The 19,813-nt window shown below is 41.3% G+C and overlaps 2 protein-coding genes across 3 annotated transcripts in view; one reads left to right on the top strand and one right to left on the bottom strand.

Moving 5' to 3' along the window:
- The window catches only part of LOC143292994 (protein TBATA-like), a 42,570-nt gene extending 35,468 nt beyond the window's left edge, over window positions 1-7,102 (top strand). Inside the window, exons 5-9 of one of the 2 annotated variants that reach the window (XM_076603762.1) lie at window positions 87-251; window positions 2,069-2,150; window positions 2,642-2,804; window positions 4,250-4,335; window positions 4,839-7,102. In XM_076603762.1, coding sequence (XP_076459877.1) covers window positions 87-251; window positions 2,069-2,150; window positions 2,642-2,804; window positions 4,250-4,335; window positions 4,839-5,089 — 747 coding nt within the window. In that variant the 3' untranslated portion in view covers window positions 5,090-7,102. Of the gene's footprint in view, window positions 1-83; window positions 252-2,068; window positions 2,151-2,641; window positions 2,805-4,249; window positions 4,336-4,838 lie in introns of both variants that reach the window. The other variant, XM_076603761.1, reaches the window with a different exon arrangement.
- Window positions 7,103-7,647: 545 nt separating this feature from the next.
- LOC143292996 (tRNA methyltransferase 10 homolog A-like) lies at window positions 7,648-17,633 on the bottom strand. The gene is made up of 7 exons (XM_076603763.1): window positions 17,290-17,633; window positions 14,894-15,059; window positions 12,836-12,907; window positions 12,102-12,173; window positions 11,481-11,627; window positions 10,517-10,622; window positions 7,648-8,477 (listed from the first exon to the last, which is right to left on the bottom strand). Exons 1-7 carry the CDS (start codon window positions 17,508-17,510, stop codon window positions 8,089-8,091), a joined length of 1,173 nt encoding a protein of 390 aa, XP_076459878.1. The 5' UTR covers window positions 17,511-17,633; the 3' UTR covers window positions 7,648-8,088.
- Between the last annotated feature and the right edge of the window lie 2,180 nt (window positions 17,634-19,813).

Raw genomic sequence — 19,813 nt, 5'->3', positions numbered from 1 at the left:
ATTGTAGAGATATGTTTAGAACTCCATTTTCTGCATGTTGTCCAGTGATGTACTCCTCCACAACATGTTGATCTGATTCACAGCAGGACGAAGAACGACCGAGGACCACACTGTACTCTCAAGAAACGGGTCGTTTGATCCCGCCTCCCTCACGTGCCATGTCACGTGGCCACAGTAGGCGTGGCCAGCGCACGCCCAATAGTTACCCCAGTCTGCAACACATCGCGCCTGTCCCGGATGTAGAGAATGTGGTGAGGTTTGGTTTTTTTCTGTGCGTGTGTGTCAGTAAATTTTATAACTTACCAGTTAGTAACCCACAGTATTAACACTGACGATGAAGCCACTTATCCCACCAAGACTCTCCGCAAACCATTTAGCCCTTAGAACTCACCAGCCAACAAACCCTATTTACCAGTACCCCCCCCCCCCCCACCCCACCCCCACCACCCCAACACCTGCCTGAAGACGCCTTCTCCAAACCTCACTCTACCTTACAAATCATTTCCCTCCAACCCTTACTTTTCCGCTTCCCCAGAAACCATACTCTAGTCTGTCCCCTCCCCAAACCGCTTCTTTACCCCCTCCACTACCCACCTTAAACCCCTACACTGCCCACCAAGCTTCCACCACCAAGTCTTTACTCTATCCTCTCAACCAAACCACTACTCTTCCCCTATACCTTCCCCAAAAGATACAATTTTCGTGTAACCCCAAAACATACAATTTTCGTGTAACCCCATGGGGTTCCCTGAAACATAAGTGGAGTGGTACCAGCCGCCGTGGCGAAGTGGTTAGCGTCGCGGACCGACGGCTGGGAAGACGTGGGTTCGAATCCCAGCGGAGGTGGGTTTTTCGGCCCGTAGCCGGCTCCTACCCAGAGTTGTGTGTTGTGTGCTGTGGGCTTAAATGGGGAGACTGGGACCTCACAGTCGAGTGTCATCCACTCAAGGATGCGTCTTTGGGTGTGTTGCTCTAATTACCTGACCAACACTACAAGTGTCTGTATCTCTCGGGCCTGGTTAACGCCGGGATATCATTATGAAAGGAAGCGTAGAGTACAGCCTTGTCACGCAGTCACAAACCAAAATGGATCTCCATAGCGTCATCGTCCTCCTCCTCCTCCTTCATCATCATCAATATAAACAAAACAGTCTCAAAGTCTGTGGCCTTTCATGCCCTGCTCTCATGGTGACCTCAGTTTCGATACCTATCCATTTCTGTGCTTGGGGCAAATCCTGTCAATGTCTTCAGTGTCGGCAGATTCGTGGTGGGCTGTTGTTTGAGGGACGTGGTGGCGGTCTCCACTCTGGGAGGGACGCTCACTCAGTCTGGCTCCGCGACTAAGCTATTATTGTCGTTAGTAAGGGGCTTAGTAGGTGGTGTCCTAAGTACGTTGAATCAGAACAGGTACCACTGAACACCATCGAAATGACTCAGCAGCAGTTGAGGGTCTCCTCTGGTGTGTGGCCTCCTGCCGACCTAACATCGATGGTTCTCTGCGGACTGCCGACGATGGAACTGTGACAGACGAACCCGGGTGTGGTCGTGTATGGGGGAATCTAAATGAGCGGCGTGGGAGTAATGCCACTGAAATGGTGCAGATGATGGGGCAGCAAAAAATAAAAAATAAATAAAAATAAAAATAAATAAATAAATAAAATAAAATAAATAAGTAGAGTGGTGGCCCAGTGGTAACGCGTCCGGAGGTCTGGCCGCATGGGATGGAATCCCACACACGTCAGTATTTTCTCTCCTTCCACTAGACCTTCAGTTATGATGTGGACGCTAGTCTTTCGGATGAGCCGATAAACCAAGGTCCCGTGTGCAACATGCACTTAGCGCATGAAAAAGAACCTATGGCAACAAAAGAGTTGTCCCTGGCAAATTCATGCAGAAAAAAATCCACTTTGATAGGAAAACAAATTCATACACTTGCAAGCAGAAAAAAGGGGCGCTGCGGTATGGCGATATACTTTTCTTGGGGAGAACATCTCGAATTTCACACACACAAATGTACAAAATGTGTTGTGATAAAGAATACTACAGTGTGTACTGTGTTGTGTGACAGGTACTGACCATGCTGTGTCAGATCCTGCAGACTGAGGACATCAATGCTGTGCAGGCCTGGCTGTGTTCTGCAGGGGACACTGGTCAGTGTGTGTCTGTGGGAGGGGTGGGGGATAGGTGTATGTGTGTTTTTGTGAGAGTTTGTGTGTGTATATGTGTGTTAGTGTATCCAGTGTGTGTGTGTGTGTTTGTGAAAGTGTGCGTGTGTGTGTGTGTGTGTGTGTGTGTGTGTGTGTTAGTATATCCAGCATGTGTGTGTTTGTGAGTGTTTGTGAAAGTGTGTGTGTGTGTGTGCGTGCGTGCGCCGGCGCGTGCGTGCGTAAGTGCGTGTTTCTGTACGTTCGTGCGCGCATCACCACATATGTGTGTGCTTCAGTGAAAGCTCTTACCCTTATAGAAATAAATGAATAAATATAGATAAATAAATAATAAAGTACATTGAAAAAAGAACAGTAACCTGCACCTTAGAAACAAATAAAACCAGACTCAAGACAATGTCCGAAAACTTCAAACCCCTCGTGCTTGTGTGTGTGTGTGTGTGTGTGTGTGTGTGTGTGTGTGTGTGTGCGCACAGAGAAGACGATGGTGATGGAGATGATCAAGGCAGCCATGGCGGGCAGAGAGGAGTACTGGAAGCAGTACCCTGCCCACGTCATGGACCCCGCCACTGACGTCAGCAAGACCAAACTGCCCCCCATTGACCCCGGCCCCAGGCCCCCCACTGGGGAAATCAACAGGTGGGTGGGTGGGCATTTGTAGAGATGGCGGGAGGATGCGTAAGAAAGAGAGAGAGAGGTATCAATTTTTGGTTAGTGCGTGTATGCTGTGTTTTAGATGTGGGAGCAAAATACATCTTTCTGATCATATATCAGCCTATTAATTCTTATCCAATTCGCGCGCAAAAGTGGGCTCGTTTTGATAAGAATGTCTCATTTTTATCAAAAGAACATATTTCGCTCCCATTTCTAAATAACGTCAAAATATAAACTGAAAATTATATCAAATAAAACACAATGTACAATTTCAGTATCCTAAAATCTTGAACCAATGTAAATGAAAAAAAAGAATTTGAAGTTCTTCCATCTAAGGAATGACATGCAGCTTGTAATCCACCCTTTGAATCAAGAGGTTTTTTATAGGACGCCAAATAATCCGCATCATGAACACGGACCTCCACCGGTCGAATCAGCCCGCCATGTGTCTTGTTTTCATGGTTTGGAGGGGGGGGGGGGTGAGAGGAGGGGGAGGGGATGTCAAAAAACTTAAAAGAGCGGCTGTGTTATTGGCACTGAACGAATGGACTCGTCATTGCTGATGATTATGTGAACCTGTCAAGAAGGAAAAGGTGGCAGTAAAGACTCATTTGCCAACCGTGAGGGTTGGGTTCGAATACCTCTCACGCCCTTTCTCCCAAGTTTGACTGAAATATTAAACTGAGCTTCTAGTCATTCGCATGAGAAGATAAACCGAGGTCCCGTGTGCAGCACGCACTGAAACCACCTATGGCAACAAAAGTGTTGTCCTCTGGCTGCAAAAATATGTAAAGATATCCCCTCTGACATGTACACAAAATCATATGATTATGCAAGCACTGGAGGCCTGACAAAGCACCTTGGGTTATGCTGCTGTTGGAGCATCTGCCCAGCAGATGTGGCGTGGTGTATATATGGGTTTGTCCGAACGCAGTGACGCCTCATTGAAAAAACTTAAACTGTCAAGATGCCTGCAAATTAGTGTTCTAGTGAATCTGTACCAAAACTGAAAAAAGTAACCCTAAAAATAATGTCGAAAACCACTAACCACAAATGGTAATAGTCTAATACCGTTTTATCTATGCAAAATCGTAAAAAAAATTGCCGTTAAAATAGGTCCCTGAATTTAGAATACTAAAACAGGACATTGCCGGTGAAAACACACTATTGTGGTAATTTCCTCTTCTTGTATCTTAAATTCCGGCACATATTTTTACGAGAATTTTCTTACGTTTTGTAATGGAGACATGTGAGAAATGACATGCACGTAATTCACCATTCTAGCAAATCAAGAATTTGGATCACAAAGAGACGGAAAATTATCCACATCATGAATACTAACCGATTCTTGTCGACACAGGCCACGTTTTGGGAAAAAAAGTCTGCAGGTACCACTGATAACTGTGTACTGATTGCCGTATTGTGTTCAGGTTGGTGTTGGAACAGTCAGCGCCCCCTGTTGACACGGTGATGCAACCTCCCAAGTCACCTGTCAGGACTGTGGTGGACGACAGAGGTCGGTGTCTTGCTGGGTTTGGTTTTTCCTTGATTTTAGGCTTTGCCAATTCAGCTCTCAGAATTCAATCTTTTGTCAAAGGGAGTGTGTGTGTGTCTGTGTGTACCGTGTGTGGCTGTGTCTGTATGTGTGTGTGGCTGTGTCTATGTGTGTGTGTGCCGGTGTGTGTGTCTGTGTGTACCATGTGTATGTATCTATGTGTGTGTGTGTGTGTGTGTGCCTCCGTGTGTGTCTGTGTGTACCGTGTGTGTGTGTGTGTGTGTGTGTGTGGCCATGTCTATTTATGTGCGCGCACGCGCGTGTGTCTGTGTTTGCGCATGTGTGTGGCTGTGTGTGTGTGTGTGTGTGGCTGTGGCTGTGTGTGTGTGTGTGTGGCTGTGTGTGTGTGTGTGTGTGTGTGTGTGGCTGTGTTTGTGTGTGTGTGCGAGTGTGTGTGTGTGTAAGAATAGAACCCTGTAAGTGATGAAACAAACTAACCCCCAGTATAATGCTGCTGGTTGCAGACTTCGCCATTGAAGCCCCCACCAACAGTGTCTTCAGGCCCCCATCTCCCCCAAAGAAGCCAGCATCCCAGCAGTCCCAGCGACCGGCAACCAATTCTGCACCCCAGGCTGTCACCATGGCGACAGCCGCCCAGGACCTGGCCCCCAAGCCTTCCTCACCGGATGCTCGCACCAAGCAGACCAAGACTAAAGAGCCTCTGCCTGACAGTCTGGCTGTGTGGAACCAGACTGAGAGCCTTAACACATTCTGAACATCTTGTTTGTTTAGGTTCTGTATTCTGAGCATGTGGAACCCAACAGAAAGCATCACCACATTTTGACCTGTCACTTTGGACCTGTCACCATCAGGATCATGTGGAAACAAGTGGAAAGCATCACTATGCTGGGAACCCAGCTTTTCATCTTGAGGCTGAAGAGCCTCACAAAAAAAATTACTTTATCAAATGCTATAATTATGTGTGAATGGGATATTCATAAATTTGATATTTTTGACAACAGCATTAGATTTGACATTTTAGCTTTTGATATTGCTCTGTTGTAAAGAAGCTACAGAAGTCTGAACACTAGTTCAGTAAATCTGATCCTCCACATGGGTAAAGTGAAGAGTCATTCAAATCTGACAAACTTCAGAAAAATTCCATTTAAATTTCAAAGAATAAAATGTCATAATTCATGCTCCAAAAACTGGTGATATGCTTTTCATCTGAAATAGTGTAATAAGATTAAGTAGGACTGCACTGGTAAACTGGCTTTTAAAAATGTTTAACAGATAGATGTATATAGTCCAGTGAGAAAAACTACAAAGAAACAAATAACATCCCTCCATATGAAACTGTATCAACAGGATTCTATACTCAAAAGGGAATTAACAACTGAATGGTTTGTAAACCTTGAATCCAAACACCAGAAAAATTTCATCATTACGCCCAAGATATATTTGTATCTGAACAAAACAAAGCATGTCATTTATGTGTGTGCCTAAAATTGTTCAAACAAAAAGGATATCTTTAAAACATTCAAATAATGTAAACAGAGACAATGCACATAATGATCTGAAATTAAAATAAAATATGAAGTGGTTTTTAATGTCATAAATCTTGAGAAATACAGTCTTGAAATTCATTCAGTATCATAGTGTCACTGAACCAAACTTTCGTACAAAAATCAAATCATTCGTCTTTTGGTTCAAACATGATAATGTGTGAATGAAAGCTTTCAGCAAATGGATTTTGAGAGAGAAAAAAGAGGGAGAAGAGCAGGTGACCTCAACTTCCATAAGAATATAGAAAAAAACAGAAGAAAGAATTTAATGAACATTTCCACAGTTCGCCTTTTTAAAACAGACCAAAATTATAAGAAATAAAGCAACAAAAAACAAACGAAAAAGACACCGTGTCACACCACTTATCCAACTCACACACATGCAAGCATGCATGCATGCAAACACACACACACAGACACACACACACACACTAATTATAAGCCAGCACTAAGAAAACAAAAACAAAAAAAGGTCTGGAACAAATCAGTTTAGTAGTCAAGACATAAAAGAAGTCTCAAAATGACACTGAACCTCATGACAGAAAACAGCATAGTCGACTCTGTAGATAAAATGTTTTTTCTCATTTTGTTATGTTTTGTTCCTTCTCAAGCGATGTATAATTGCTATTCTTGTTGTTATGGTTATTTCAATATCAATTTCATCATTTACAAATAGTAACATATATTGTTTGTCAACTGCAATGTTATGAACAGTTATCTGTTGGTGTGCACCTATTAACAGTATTATGTCCAACACAGTTCTCTGCACAAATTACTACACATTTATAACCACCACCACACACACACTTATTTTGCTGTTAGCATGACCCAATCTGTCCATGATCCATTTTCACTCTTATTCCACTGTATTGTTTAACTGAAAATTTAGTGCATTTGTCATTTGATTTCATTGGTCTGTACTGGTTGCACTTAACCAGGTACACTTCACCCTGTACTGATGCTGTGATTGTATCTAAAATAGATGTACTGAAGACATTTCATTTTCTGTGTATATAATATCTGATATTCATGGCACATCATATGAGGGTGTTTTCACTATAAATTAAACATGCATCACCACCCGTGTCATCTGTATTTGTTTTGAGAAATTCAATACATTATTTTTTATATTTGAGACATCATGGGAAATTCAAATTGCCTCATCTGAGTAAAAACACACACAAAAAAAACAACAACAACAAAAAAACACTCACACACAACAACCCATGATAGCAGATACAGTCTCCACATCAATACTTCCATTCTAATTTATTTCACTTTGCTGCTTCATTGGTATTATCATCTAATAAAATACACACACACTCTCTGACAGTGTATAATCAAATATAACACACACACACACACACACACACACACACACATACACACTCACTATTAATACGCTGAAAATGTTTCTTGTGTTTGTTTTGTGTATTCATAGGAATGTACAGGACTAGATTTTTTTTTCATGTAGCTGTGCTGTTCATGTTGAGCGTCCAGAAAGGGTAATGAATAGACATTATGAAACAGTAAAGTATCAAAGAATATATTTGGTATTTTACTTGAATTTTGTGAAATGTCAGCACACAATGCTGTGAGAGTGTAAAAATAAAATTTTCCTTTGTTTTGTATTGTTTTTGGGTTGTACATCTTTAACAAAATCACCAAAGAAGTCTTTGAATTACTTATGAAATACAAATAAATGCAACTGCATTTTTTCTTTTTTTTTTTAATTTGCATGGACATGATTCTTTTATCATATGCACTCACACACACACAAAGCCATACGCAAGGTTCTGGTTTCGAATTCTGCTCTCACCCTTTCTCCCAAGTTTGACTGGAAAATCAAACTGAGTGTCTAGTCATTCTGATGAGATGATAAACCAAGGTCCCGTGTCCAGCACACATTTGGTGCACTGAAAAAGAACCCACAGCAACAACAGTATTGTCCTCTTGACAAAATTCTGTAGAAGTAATCCACTCTGACACTGACAGATACATAAACATATATGCAAGAACTCAAGGACTAACAAGCGCATCTGGTGTGGTGTAATGTGTTTGTCTGAATGCAGTGAAGTCTCCTTGAGATAATGAACCTCAAACAGCCACACACACCCCAATGCTCCATTTCAAACACATCATTTTCATCTTTTCTTAAGCAAACCAAGAATTCACAATTTTCAGAGCATAAAAAAGGTTAAATATCCTCTTAAGTGTCTGTTTCTCTCACTCTGTGACCATCACTGGAAGTAACACCTACACTCATTTCAACCATGCTGTTCGCAGTGGAACACACACTTTCACATTCATTCACTGCATTGTCAGTACGAGACGAATCCCCAGCCCCAGAAACCCCATCACTTGTCGCAGCATCATCACACGCAGAGAGTCCTTCTGATCCGTTCATGGCTGACACTGGGGGTTCTTGGCTCTCACCAGCTGCAGATGTGTCCGCGTCCAGAGAGATGTGTTTACTGGTGTCTGGGATCTCTTTGTCCTGGCCGGCTTTGAGACACACACCTTTGCGCTGGGGCAACACACTTAGCAGCGACGTCTGCCAGTTTTTCGTCTCTGTGAAGCGCAGCAGAATTTCAAACACTGCAACAAGCAGGGCGAGTAATCCAGTCAATGAGAACAAGAGTAAAGGAAAAGTATTTGTACAAGAGTAACTCTTTTTGTCACAACAGATTTCTCTATGTGAAATTCGGGCTGCTGTCTCCAGGAGAGCGCATCACTACATTGACAGCGCCACCCTTTTTTGACTCATTTGCGTAAACAAAGTGAGTCTATGTTATAACCTGGTGTTCGGGTGTGTGTGTGTGTGTGTGTGTGTGTGTGTATGTGTGTGTGGTTAACTTAACATTGCCACTTTCTCTGGAAATACTTTGTCTGCTAATACAAAATTTGGTTTAAACATAGTATGAAAAAAAATCTTCACAATCATACCAATAATAGGTTGCAAGTCTCCCGAATTAAGCCATATTTCCGTACCATTAATGGTTTATTTCGTTGAGATTCATTCCGAAATCCAAAAATTCTAAAAACCGCTTCCAACTGAGTTTCTGGAAGGTAGTTTGTGTTTGGTATGAATCGACATTAGCTCATTTTTCTCGTTCACAATTAAAAGGAAAGAAATAAAAATTCTGGACAGAACACATACTGTGATACTTAGTACATCATCGACGTGTTTACTGCATATAAATATTCTAAAGTAGACACTGAATTAACTGGAATGAACATAAAAGAAAAATTGAATCAATCGTTTCTTTCAGCCCGTTGTAGACTGGTTCATGCAGATCTAGAGATCTACCATGTACTGCAATGTGCTTGAAGTGATAGCAACCTCTCCTTTACTGCTGAATTAAAAGAATAATCGAGACATAATAGCACACACAAAAAACATGCTTTAAAAGGTGTTATTTCATCAATACAATGATGGTTATTCATCGCACGAAGAAGAAAACAACAACATTGCTCCAAATATTAAATTCAGGCAAATGACATCATATGCGCTGCAGCAGTGGGGATTTGTCCGCTTGCTTCGGAACTGAGCATGCATGGTTCGATCACACTTGCATGCCTTTTTCTCCTTTTGCTTTTTTCTCCAAAACTTATTTTATATATCATATTTAATATAGAACACGTTTTAACGATTTTTTTAATCTCTTTTTTTTTCTCATGATTCCTTTACTGGATAAAGTGCGAAGCACAAGTGTGCTTTGAAGGCTTTGCCTCTTGTTTTTTTTTATTTTTCCTGCCTGCAATTCTGTTTTCCTATTGAAGTGGATTTTTCTACAGACTTTTGCCAGGGACAACCCTTTCGTTGCCGTGGGTTCTTATACGTGCGCTAAATACATGCTGCACAGTTTATTGTCTCATCCAAATGCCTAGCGTCCAGACCACCACTCAAGGTGTAGTGGAGGGGCAGAAAATACTGGCGACTGCTGGTGTGATACAAACCAGTGCGCTCAGATTCTCTTGCTTCCTAGGCAGACACTTTACCTTTAGGCCAACACTCCACACAATCTAACACAATGTTACCCAAGTCAAAACCAAAATACAAATGCAAACATCATCTGACAGTTGTCAACTGTTAATAACATGTATAAGGCATGTTTTTGGGGATGGTGAAGAAAAAAGTAATGCTGCATTTGAACACATTTAAGCATAATCTCCAAAAAGCATGTAAATATACCTGTATACACATCCTTGAATCAAACCATATGTGTGTCTATGTGAATGTGGTGTGTGGATGTGCACATGCAAGTGCATCATTTGTACAAGCATGTATGCATGATGACACGTTTTGTGGACATGTGCATATCTAAATGTGAATGTATCTGAGTGTGTGTTTCATGAATAAAGCCTGCATTTTAAAGAAATAAATATTACACAAAAAGGAAAATATCTATAAAGAAAAATGGGAAAACCAGCAACAACAAAAAATTGTCAAAGAAACTGAATTCTGATTCACATGCACACTCATACACGCATACTCACACAGACAGCCACACACACTCACACATTTTCTCACACACAAACTTACAAACTTATACATACAAACAGTAAATATCGCTAAAAGCAAAAACAAAAGAAAAACGGCTGGAGTGAGCCAACCCAAGAAGGGAGACACTGACCGTGGTTGATGGTAAGCACTTTGCGAGACTGGAGCTGCAGGAACTGACCGATGGGCAACTGGGCATGGGCCAGCCCTCTCTCCTCCGCCAGGCGGTGACACAGTCCCTGACGCACGTCAACACTGTGGATTACTCTGGTGTTGTGTGAGGTGTTTTGTTGTTTTGTGTTGTGTCATGTTTTGTTCTGTTGTCTCAAGTCATGCTGTGCTGTGTCATGATGTACTGTGACATGATATTATTTGAAGTGTTGTCGTTGTGTTATGTTGTGTTGTAGCATGCTGTGTTGTGACATTATGTGCTGTGTTGTGTCATGCTGTGTTGTGCTGTGTTGTGATGTGTTGTGGTTGTGCTGTGTTGTGTTCTGACATGCTGTGCTGTGCTGTAATTTGATGTGTTTTGGTTGTGTTGTGTTGTGTTCCAACATGCTGTGTTGTGTTGGTGTTGTGTTACATTGTGTTCTGACATGCTGTGTTGTGTTGTGCTGTGTTGTGATTTCATGTGTTGTGGTTTCTGTGCCACGTTGTGTTGTGACAAGTTGTGCTGTGATTTGATGGGCTGTGTTGTGGTTGTGCTGTGAGATGATGTGACATGTGCTATGTTGTGATTTGAACTGTTGTGTTGTGTCATGTGATGTGACATGAAATGACATGTTCTGCTGTAATTTAATGTTTGTGGTTGTGTTGCATTGTGTTCTGTTTTGTTGTGAGATGATGTGACATGTGCTGTGCTGTGCTGTGTTGTGGTTGTGACATGTCTTGTGCTGTGACATGCCAGCTGTGCTATATTGTGTTGTTTTGTGCAATTACAGGTATTCCTACTTGATGTGTTGTGAGGTGTGTTATACTGTGACAAAGTGTGTTGTGCTGCGTTGTGTTGTGACAAGGCGTGATGTGAAATGTTGTGCTGTGTTGTTCTGTGCTTGGCCGTGTCTTGTGACGATTGACAACAGATGTTGGTGACTGACCTTGTGGTGGTTGTGGTCAACCAGTCCCCCGATGACATACACCTTGCTGTCGTCCAGTGTGTGCAGCACGTTGGGGGACTCACTACTCAGGTACACAATGTCCTCCCGCGCAAATACCTCCCTGAAGTCACGCTCCTCCTTGTGCATCTGTACAACACACACATACACACAGACACACACAAAAAACAACAACAAAATCACAGACATATACAAACACACACAACATCAACAACAGGAGGGTCAGGGCTGGTTTTCTTTAATAAAAAAAAAAATTTATTGCTGTGTCATAAAAACGAAAAGAAGCAAAGTAACTTAAGGACCATGAACAAACATTCCATCTGAATTGGTCATATATAACGCTGTCTGTGCACACTATTTCAGTTGCATGTATGGACAAAGTAGTGGATTCCTGAAGACACGCATGCACATGCGCGCGTGCGCACACACACACATGCGTGTGCGCACACACATTTCAAATGCATTGACTCATACCACTTCATGTATTGTACTTATTTATGGTTAGTCTGTTGAACAGAAGGGCTGGTTTTCACCAACACCAAACCAAAACAGTCCCTGTTTCTCTTAGTGAGATAAAAATGATGCAACACACATAATACTTACATCCCATCCTTTGTAGTCACCAATGTTGTCCAGCCGTTGCTTGGCTTTCCCTGCGATGCCACACATGTAGAACTGAAACAGCCATGTCTGATGACCCAAGGTTCTCATCTCTTTCTGTTCCATTTTGGGACACTTTTGACTTTACACATGCTCACACACATGCTTGTGCACACTCACACACATACTCACATACATGTGAACACACTCTCTTACACACTCACACGCAACCCCTACACCCTGCACACACACACACACACACACACAGTGACACACACACGCACCCACACACCACCACCATCTGAACTATCAGATCGGGCTCTGGGACGTGGTCAGAAAATGAACAGAGCTTCATTGCACCGATAAGCAAAACTTAAGTTCTGAGACTAAAAAGAAAGTTAAAAACTGACTTCAGTTCATCAGTTATAAGGCTTAGAAAGACCCAAAAATTAACACATCCATGAAAATTAACTGACTTAAGTCCATCAATCTAAGCAAAAAGTTGTCATATAAAATGATACAACTTCAACACATCAGTTACAGCTTAACATGTGGGAATAGTAAACATATTTCAGTGTTAAACAGATTTCATTGCAGCAGCCAAGAATCAGCAATGTGAAACAGTCAACATCATTGATACCATTAATAACAGTTCAGAGAGGTGTGGTAGGAAAGAAAGTTGAAGACTGAGAGATATAAAGAGAAAAAAAAAGTCTGCACAAGGTCACCATGGTTACCTGTAAGGGGTTGTCTGCACGGCGGTTAGCAGCGTAGCTGTGCTGGATCTGCTGCACTAGGAACGATGTGTCCTGTCACACACACACGCGCGCGCGCACACACACACGCAAGAATCAAGAAAATTCAATCCTTGAAATGAAATTTTAAAATTCAATCCTTTGACCCATGCTGCGGTGTGGGGGATAGGGTTCAGCAACATATGTACTGCTCTAGATACAAAAAACATTAAAAATCAACTGCAAAATTTCATTTGGTGATTTAACAAACACTTCATATATATTCTGGACAGTCATTCCAACACATGAAATCAGTGATATACTAAAGATCAGATTAAGAACATAACAATCTTTCCCATATTAATAAATTTTCCCAGTTTAAAATACACTCCCAGTCTGTCTTTAAATAACTACAAAAATTAAGCACAAGCACACACTCACACACACATGCGCACATAGAAAACACATCAGGGGTGCACATCAGCATCAGACACAGACTGATAAAGAGTTGAGATCGTCCTATCATTTTATTCCTGAAGAAGACAAATGTCCCACTGCATTTTCACTGGTACAGTCACTGTCCAATATGCTTCTTTGTTCACTCAGACATCATGTATAACAAGTCATCTTCCCCACATTACCAGCTCAAACGGAACAAGGCCAGCATCATCATACATGCAACATCAAGTTAGTTTCAGCAGATGTCTTAGCATTCAATTAGCCATAACATATCTCCTGTGTATGCGCTGGTGGGGGAAAAAAACATGTCTGCTTCTTCTTTTCTGCCTAAGCAGATTGGGCCATGTTTCTCAATCTTCCCAAAGAAAACATAAAATGTTTCCACAGATCAGAATCTTTTGCAAGATTTTCTGGAACATTGACTAAATAATACAAAAGCATGAATGTTCAAATCCAACAGTTTTGAGCAAGAAACCACCATGACTGCAATAGTGACTATGTAAGGTCTGTATATTCTTTGTTGGAAGTCTTTAAACACCAAGTTGTTGATGTCTTCAAATTGGAAATGAACGCTTGTCAACAGAAATGATGGAAATGAACAGAACCAGTAAGAAAATATCCCCTTTTATTTAAATCACTTTATAACAGAATGACTGAAAGAGAGAGAGAGGGGGGGAGGATAGAGGAGAATGAGTAAGCAGGACAGATGGTGAGAAAACTTTGAGAACATCTTCATTTCTATATCATTAATTTTCATGGTTTCATTTTCATACCTTACACCCAGTGGAATTTCTTCAAAGTGTATCTATATAAGTCTTTTTAATTGTAACATACTAATATTGAGTGATAATACTTTGTTCATTTTAATCATTATCATTATTATTATTATGAGCATTTACACCTAATCTTGAAAATAAGCCCTAGGTGTTTACAAATAGAACACATATAATATCAAAAAGGAAAAATTGAACAAAAGATACCAAGACTTAAACACAATAGGAAAGGAGCCAGACAGAAGACAGCTGTTAATAAAAGTAGTGATGTGTGGAAGAAGTGTGTCAAGGCAGTGGTTGAGGAAGGAAACAGGAAGAGGGTCAAGTTCGCATGTTTTAATGTGTGACTGTCTGATAATTCTCTTCACAGTGTCAACAGAGACAGGCTGGAAAGAGGTGAGGGGAGTGCCAAATTATTACATTTGGCTGATTATAATATTTGGGTGAATCAGAACATCTGTCCTATTGTTGTCCATGTTGATGAACACCTCTGACACACTGCTGTTTCATAACTTCTTGGGTTTTTTTTTAGTGGGTTTTTTTTTTTTAACTCTGGCTGCAAATCACTCCAGCACAGGTAATCTTCTTGGTCCTTATGAAAGTTCTATCACAGTTCGTACAATCAGAGCCAAAGAAATGTTCAGTAACATCTACGACTTTGAGCATACAATCTTAATTATATCTGCTCAGTTTGTTAATATTGTTGTCTAAAAAATATAAAACATATATCTGAGTTTGTTATCTTTTAATTTTTTTGTTTCCAGTTCAGTAGATACTTCAGTATCTTAAGTAATTTTACACAAAATGACTCTTTGTTCACAAAATTTACCTTTTCAGTCATATATGCATCAAAAGAGCAGTCAATGACAACTCTCTGTCGACACGCAGAATCCACCATTCTGTTCTTCTTCAAGCTTTTCCTTGACGGTCCAATGTCCTCTCCTCGTTCTCTCATTTCAGCAAAGCGTTTCTTTTTCTTCTGTTTTTCTGCTTGTCTGGCAAATAATCAAACAGTATATAGCAATTATAAATATCACATACACTTCCACCTCTGAAACATTTTTTTAAAAAGAAACTATTCATTTAAAATGAAGTAATATAATAATATAAATGACCACATGCATTTTGTGATTGTGTAGTTTAGCAAGACTAAGTCAGTGAGTAACTTTCTTGAGCCAGAGTTTAAAAATCTCAGTTATAAGAAATACACTTCCACACTAAATCGTACTTATTGTAGTAATGGAACTATCCACCTTTACATCATTTTATGACAAAAGTGTTGCTTACCTAATACCTGCACTTATTTTCGTCCATTTTCCCCTTCTCTTCATCTCTAAATTGTTCTATCCCAACAGTATTAAATTTTGGTTGTCACTCAAGGTATTGGTTCATCATCTGATACCCTGGATCTGATGAAGCATATACTGATATAGATCAGTCTGCATGCACTGACACCTCAATGAAACTAATTCTTCTTGAAGTTCTTTCACTTTCATGCTGTACTTTTTTGGCCTACAATAACACAAACAGTATTTATTTGATCAGTGACCTATTGCTCACACTAGTTACAGTATGGTCCAGCAAACTGGTTGGCAAAGTGTGGATGTGTCAAGTTTGCAAGCATCTTTCTGTGCACATTGTCGTGTGTGTATGTGTGTGTGTATGTATGTGTGTGTGTGTGTGTGTGTTTCTTCAGTTTAACGTCTATTCACTATAAGTGTTTTTAGATGGAAAGGAGTAAAGTAGTGTATAAAGTGTGTGTGTGTGTGTGTGTGTGTGTTGTGTGTGTGTGTGTGTGTGTGTTCAAGCATGTAGCGTGTGTGTGTGTTGGTGGGGGAAGTGGGAGAGGGCAGGAGGGGGGTTTACTATACTGTATACATGTGTGCTTGTGTTTGTATACTAAGTATAATAATTAATATATGTATGAATGCATATATTATTATATATATATCATTATATATGTGTTTGTGTGGTTCTTGTTGTTGTTGTTGTTGTTTGCGTGCGTGCGTGCGTGCATGTGTGCGTGTGTCCGTGTGTGTTTGCTCGCGTGATGTGTAACTATGAGCATTGGAAATGTGTTCCATTTCAGACACAGAGATAGATCTGAAAGGTCAGGCAGACAAACAGATGGGATAAATCAAACATACTAAATATGAGAGACAGCAAAAATGTGTGAGAAGGCTTGCACGTGGTTGCCAACAGCACCTTTTTAATAACATTATAGTAGTAGTAGTAGTAGTAGTAGGGATGGTGTCTGGTTACACCTAGACCGCGAGGTCTAATATTTGTCCCCTCTTGGTTTTGGTATTGATTGTTTTTGCGTAGGTCGGTCGTACCTAACGGGGTTTCTACTCATCATAGCCATAAAATAGTTCTTCTAGCTGGGGCAGTTTGTCAATCAGGTTATTGAACTCATTCACAGATTTTGCAAATTTAACTGATTGAGGTAGTGCATTCCAGGGGTTAACGACTCTAAAAGAAAATGAGAATTTGCGCTTATTAGTTCTGGCATGCATTACAAACAATTTTCCTGCAGAGTTTCTAGTGCCATTTACAGGTGCATAGGAAAACAAAGTGTGCAAACCAACATCATCATAACCGAGGAAAATTTTAAACATCTGTATAAGATCACCTCGTAGTCGTCTACCCTTCAGTGAATGAAGGTTCAAAAATTTTAGTCGGTCATGATAATTCATTTCTTTGCATTCCTTCAGCAGTCTAGTTGCACGCCTCTGGTCTCTTTCGATTAGGATGGATTGCCTCTTTAGGCTTGCAGGACCCCAGATAACATTTGCATATTCCAGATGTGGTCTCACAATAGACTTGTACAGTTTAGTGAACGTGTCTTTAACTATGAATGTGAAGGCTCTCCTTACCATTCCTAGTACTTGGTTTGCCTTACCAACAATTCGATTTATGTGCGGGTCAAAATTATGATTTTCGTCAAACGTAACACCAAAATCTTTTTCTTCGTTACATCTTGTAATCTTTTGAACATTTTTACCCAGCTTCATTTCATACTTATTTGCAGGATTTTTCTTCCCCATATGTAGAACATGGCACTTTGACACATTGAAGAATAGGTTCCAGGTCTCTGGCCACTCTTGTAGTTTGTTTATATCATTTTGGATGGTGGAGTGTTCCTTTGCTGTGTTCATTATCTTAGTATCATCAGCAAAGATGTGGCACATACACTGCAATGCATTAAGTGACAGTGGTTTTTACCTCTTTTCCGCTTTGATCTGCAGCCATCGTTCTTTCTTCTTCTGTTTCTTCATCTGATTCTTTGACAACGGCTGAATCTGACAGGCCGCGGCCGCTACGTCGGCACCACCTTCCCTGCTTTCTGCGACATCTGTGCCCACTTCAATCGCACTCCCATGCATGTCCACACTGGCAGTCACACTGCTTTCTCCAGGCGTATTCTCCGCTGATGCACTCTCCATTGGGTAATTGCAATAAGACAAATGAACGACCAACAATGAATTTCTGTTTCTGTAAAATGGCTGTCGATGCCATAGACCGTCGAACTGGTTCACGTTTCGTTTTACACCATGTGCGCAGCCATGTTTTTCATTTCATGTCTATATTCACAGCAACTGTGTAAATTGTGTGTACGCTCCAGTTTGTATGTACGGCAAGTATGTGCAGTAACTTTTCAATCTGTATCAAAACAGTTTCCACAATGGACATGTGCCGGAGGACTGGACAAACAGCTTCTTCCCAAAACCAGGAAAGCACCATCCGCGTTAGGTAAGCGGCTACCGAATCCAAACCATGCAAAACATTGCGGCTAGAAAGCTCCGTGGAACGCATATATATAATAGCCAGGAAACTTGCAAGGGGTCTTGAACAGAGGCACATTCTCCCTTCAAATCAAGGTGGTTACAGAATGGGTAAGTCTACATGGGAAAATGCGGCTGCTTTCGCATCCGACTGAGTCACTGAGTAGCGGTATGAGGTCACAATACTGCCTATATGAAGGATTTCAAAGAAAAGAAGAAACACTAGCAGTAGCAATCGACCTTGAAGATGCTTACAATAAAGTCCAGTTTGAGCACCTCATGGAGCGCCTACTAAGGTATGGAGTAAGTTTGAGACTGACAAGATGGATAGCAGCAGCGCCGGCTGCAGCTTCAGGAACTGAAGACTTGCCAGGCCGTCCCGGCGTCCTACGCCTCAGTCGGAGATTGGACTGATGTCTGCACCTTCTAAACTTCCCTTGGGACTGCCACAAGTGTTTCCGCTCTCTCCTGTCCTCATAACGTCTACACGACAGGCCTTGCAGACTCAACTTAAACAACAACGGCTGACTGAACTTGTGGCTCCGGCGGGTGCTTACTCTTGCGGATGTCAGTTGGCCGGGCCTGCCAGGTCTTCAAAGATGCTCAAGAGAGAACTAAAGCCGTCCAGAAATAACTGAACAATATCACTCAATGGTTCAAGGACACAGGATCTTCCATCAATCCAGCGAAAGCCCAAACGTTAACGTGCACCCTCAACAACAAATCCGCGAGCAAATCACCATCACCTAGTCGCGGTGTCATTCGACGAAATTCATGTTATTATTATTATATTATTATATTGTTATTATTATTATCGAGAAAACGGAATGCCTACGCGGCTATCTAGGAATACAGTTCGACAGGATGCTGACCTTCAAAAAATATACGGAAAATACTGTTCTCAAATGCAAAAAGGGTCTTTCAGTCTTAAAAGCAATGGCAACCAAAGGTATCGAACAACTTGATGCCACCTCTTCCTGCTTCAGTCACTCGTTCTCAGCGGCCAGCATGATCGACTACGGACTTGAGCTAACAACACCGTCTCAAAGCAGCCTCCTAAAATTAGAAAGAGTTCAAAGTGAAGTTATGAGGCTGATCCTTGGAACAACAAAAAGACACGCCAACGGAAACCATGCGATACCTGCTTGATCTTCCTTCACTGCAGACCAGAAACAAGTTAGAACAGGTTAAGATCAACTTCAGAGCATTAGCACCCTCAAAACCCACTGCATGATGCAGTCAAGGAACCAAGAGGCAGCCGTCTAGGACGAGGAAGATTATGGATGGGGCAATCAGAAGACACAGTCCAGCCAGTATGCCGACTACAACACCTGAAAGAAACAAAAGAATGGAAGGAAAACCCCGAAAATCTCAATCATCTATTCAACTCAGCTATTTCACCCACTCTAGGAAGACATTGTCAGGAATGGCCAGAGGGCAGAACTGATGCAGAAGTGAAGCTACTCATAGAAGAAAACAGTAAAGAAGAGGGCATCATCATATACACAGATGGCTCAGTCACCAAAGACCAATCCGGTTGGGGATTCACTGCGAAACAAAATGGAAAAAACAATACGGGAAGAGAATGCTGCCAATACAGTCACAACCTCCACGATAGAAGTTGAAGCTATGACACATGCTCTCCAGTGGTTGTCATCTGTCCATATGCCTAGAAACTAACATGCCATGATTCTGACGGACTCAATGAACCTCATACAGAAAATTGAAAGTGGAATGGGAAGCCCAGAGTGGCATAAGGCAATGCGCAACTTTCAGATTCAAAAACTTACATGGTCATACTACTCGGGACATGCAGGTGTTAAGGGAAATGAGCGGACTGACAGACTTGCTGGTAACGCAACACCAACGAGCGGCCTATATCTAGGAAAATCGGAAATCCTCAGAAAAGTCAAAGAATACCTAAACTGAAGAACAAGTAAAAGACTATCACACCATCGATCGCC

The sequence above is a fragment of the Babylonia areolata genome, chromosome 18 (assembly GCF_041734735.1).
Source record: "Babylonia areolata isolate BAREFJ2019XMU chromosome 18, ASM4173473v1, whole genome shotgun sequence".
Lineage (NCBI taxonomy): Eukaryota > Metazoa > Mollusca > Gastropoda > Neogastropoda > Buccinidae > Babylonia > Babylonia areolata.
Note: the sequence above shows the minus strand (reverse complement) of the source record. Positions and strands in the feature narration are given on the sequence as shown.